The sequence below is a fragment of the Vigna unguiculata genome, chromosome 4, assembly GCF_037176805.1.
Source record: "Vigna unguiculata cultivar grain cowpea cultivar isolate G323 ecotype 2 chromosome 4, ASM3717680v1, whole genome shotgun sequence".
Lineage (NCBI taxonomy): Eukaryota > Viridiplantae > Streptophyta > Magnoliopsida > Fabales > Fabaceae > Vigna > Vigna unguiculata.
The window spans coordinates 16427716-16431065 of NC_140795.1; the positions used below are offsets into that span (position 1 = coordinate 16427716).

The 3350-nt window shown below is 29.0% G+C and overlaps 1 protein-coding gene across 1 annotated transcript; it reads left to right on the forward strand.

Annotated features, from left to right (window-relative positions):
• Nucleotides 1-1245, forward strand: LOC114182493 (agamous-like MADS-box protein AGL103). The gene is made up of 2 exons (XM_028069368.1): nucleotides 1-109; nucleotides 213-1245. The coding sequence occupies exon 2, from the start codon at nucleotides 216-218 to the stop codon at nucleotides 1080-1082; it is 867 nt and encodes a 288-aa protein (XP_027925169.1). The 5' UTR covers nucleotides 1-109; nucleotides 213-215; the 3' UTR covers nucleotides 1083-1245.
• The last annotated feature ends 2105 nt before the right edge of the window (nucleotides 1246-3350 follow it).

Below are 3350 nucleotides of genomic sequence, written 5' to 3' on the forward strand. Positions count from 1 at the left end.
CAAAAATAAGAAATAAAAAGAGACCAACGTAAACCTTTTTATTCACTGTTCTCCCTCAGGCTTTTCCATTTCAGTTTCTCCTTTGGTTCTCCCTTTTGGCTTTTGCCAGGTATAGTTTCAAGAAACTAAAGTATTGTTGAAGTCTTGTGTGTTTTACACCGTTGAGTTTTATTGGTTGGTATTGATTGTTTTTGGTATGTGTTGTTTTGCAGAAAATGGGTCGTGCAAGAGTAACCTTAAAACAGATCTCGAGTGAAAGATGTCGCAAGACAACTTTGGCGCGAAGAAAGAGAGGACTGATGAAGAAAATGTGGGAATTTTCGAAGAGGTGCGGTGGTGAGCAGTGTTTGATTGTGTATGATGATGATGGTGATGTTGAAGCAGTGACTTCGCCCCAAAACCCTATAGAAATACATTCGATGATTCAAAAGTACTATGAAACTCAATTAAAGAATGGGAGACCTCACAAGACTTACGGTATTCAAGAGTTTTTTGAGAACAGAAAGAACATGATTGAAGCTGAGATTTCCAAAGTTCATAAAGAAATCAGCAGCATCAAGTACCCAACTTGGGATCCAAGTTTCGTGAACATGGAAGAGGATGAATTGAGGGCCTTCTGTGCTCATGTGGATGCCAAAATTCAAGCCTGTGATGAGGGAATTAAATTGTTGAAGAACAAGAATGTACCCAATCTGATGCAGAATTTCGATGAAAATAGTTATTTGTTGAGAAACATGGAAGAGGGTGGGTTTAGTTTTGTGCCAAACATGCCTCAGGAAAACATCTCTCAAAGCCAACCACTGCTTCAAGATTTTATGGAACTTTATGATAAGAATTATGAAGCAGTAGATGTGCCACTGAATTCAACCAATCAACTCAGTGAGTTGGAGTTTGAGGAATTGATTTGGGAACTTTCTAATTGTGATTCGTCTTATCAACCATGTGATCATCATGTGGGTTGTAGTATTCAACCTCATCAATCTGTCTTGCCAACCATTTCTGCTGAACATCAAAATCAGCACCAAGAAGGAGCATCTTTCCACGTCTTGCCTCAAACTAATTACTATAACATGCTCTTCTGAAAATGCTTACTTTTTACGAACTTGGTTTTGTGTTATTGTTATACCATATGTCGTCTTTCTATGACACTAAATTAGTTTTTGGCATCTTCTTAGTTCATGTGCTTTGTTTAGGTAACGTACGTTTCATCTTAATTGCAGTAAAAAGTGCAGAATTTTACTTTCATATGTTCTGTTCATTCAGAGTATCTATCATATACCCCGTACGATTTTTTTTCTCTCTAACTATTCGTGGTTTAAAGTTTATACTATTTTAAGATTATTAAAACATTTGGTTCAAAACTAATTTTAGTAGACTGTGATCTCTTGTTAGAATTGAAGACCTTGATGTTCTTTTCCTGGTATAGCGCGCGTCTTTAGTTTAGCTTGTACAAGGGAATAGGTTTTTGCAAATTTCACCATTCCGCTTTCAATTTCCTAAAACTTAACGAACTTTTTATATAACAAATGTTATCATCTCTGTTTGCTAATGAAAGAAAATATGATGTTATAACCAATAAATTAACTGGAAATGTTTCATGATTTATTATTTATTTAATTTAAAAGATTTATTTAATTTAAAAGATTATTATGATATGAGACAAAATGGTTTTAAAATTTATAAGAATTTATTTTATTTAAAGATAAGATTGGATGAATAATTATTCAATTAAGAATATTTTAAAGATAATAGATAGAATTATTATAAGGGGTGTATAAACTTAACTAAATGTCATGAATATATCTAAATTGTTTCTTTGTTGACATTGTTTTGAGTCCCTTAAAAGATAACTGGGTTTTTGGGTTAAGAAATTTCAAGATAGCAAATTTCAAGCTTAAGGAAAAAAAGTTAATGAGAAAAAAAAAACTTTGGCTATCGTTCTATTTTTTATTATCTTTTAAATTTGAATGAAACTTCTTTAAGAAAATAAATCTTAAGCTATTTGTTTATTTCTAAAGACAGATTTGAGATAGAAGACATGTGAAACTGAGATTGTTTGAAATAAGGAAAAATAGTTAAAAATTAAGGAATTAAGAGAAAAATTTATTTATGGTGTAATTAGTTTGATAGATTAAGAATGTTTTAACTGCTAAAATTACAAGGTAACCGTTTTTTTATAAAAGTAAGTTAAAATAAAATATAATAAACGTAAATTATTTTAAAATAAAATATAACAAGTGTAAATTATGTCACTATAATAAAACTCTTAAAAAATAATTAAATTTAGTGATAAAAAATGTTAGTAATTATATTGATCAATTTAAACACTAATTTACAAAATAAAAATATTAATTACTAAAATAGTTATTATTAAGAATAAAAAATTATAATTAATTATTAATTAATTAGAAATAAATATCATATCTAAGAGAGAAGGTTAATGAGAAAAAAGTATTAGCATTGATCACTGTTCCATTTTTTGTCTCTTAAATCGCAATAACTTTAAAAAAACAAAAATCTCAAGAATAAGGTAAAATAGTTAATTAGAGAATGATTTAATGTTGGCCACTCTTCTATTTTTTGTTATTTAAATGTGATGAAACTACTTCTAGAAGTCAAATCTATTTAAGATGTTTAATGCATACAACTAAATTTTGTAAATTGCCTTATTTTCAAATGGTTAAAATGTTTATAAAACCATCATTGATGTCATAAGGTATGTATTTTTTTTTTCATGAATTATTAGACTTTCTTTTTTGTATTGCACTACTTATTTATCACTTTCTTACTCCTTATCTAAATATTTATTTATGTTTTTATGTTATATCTATTCGATGTCTCTTTATTATTAGATCAATTTGTTGAAAGTTACTCTTTTGCTATTTTTAAAGTTATTTGAATCTTTTTTTTATGCATGTGTAGGGGATTTGGTTTGCATGTGTGGTTTAGAAACTGTTGATGAATCTTTATTTAATTAGGGTCAATAGGGTATGATAGGATTGCTGATCTATATCTTCTTTGTACAAATTCTATCTATGTTTGGTTATGGACATTTGTGTCAAAAGGACCTTTGTATTGCTCTTTAGCAAGTAAAAGAAGTTAATTATTTAGAACTTGTTTTGCTTTGGCTTATGACTAGTGGTACATTGTAATTTGGTTCTATTGAATGTGTTGTGTATATTAACAGGAATTGAAACCTTTGGATGACTTGAATTTGTTAATTAAGATTGTATATATGAACCACGAATTGTTGGTCTCAATGAATGGTAAATGGGTCTTCATTGGTTTTAATTGGTACACTTGACAAGTTGAATTTTGCTCTAAATGATGAAGATGAATGAAAAATACCA

Bases quoted from the DNA above. Each gene is read 5' to 3' on its own strand.
- LOC114182493 (XM_028069368.1), top strand. From the start codon at position 216: ATGGGTCGTGCAAGAGTAACCTTAAAACAGATCTCGAGTGAAAGATGT.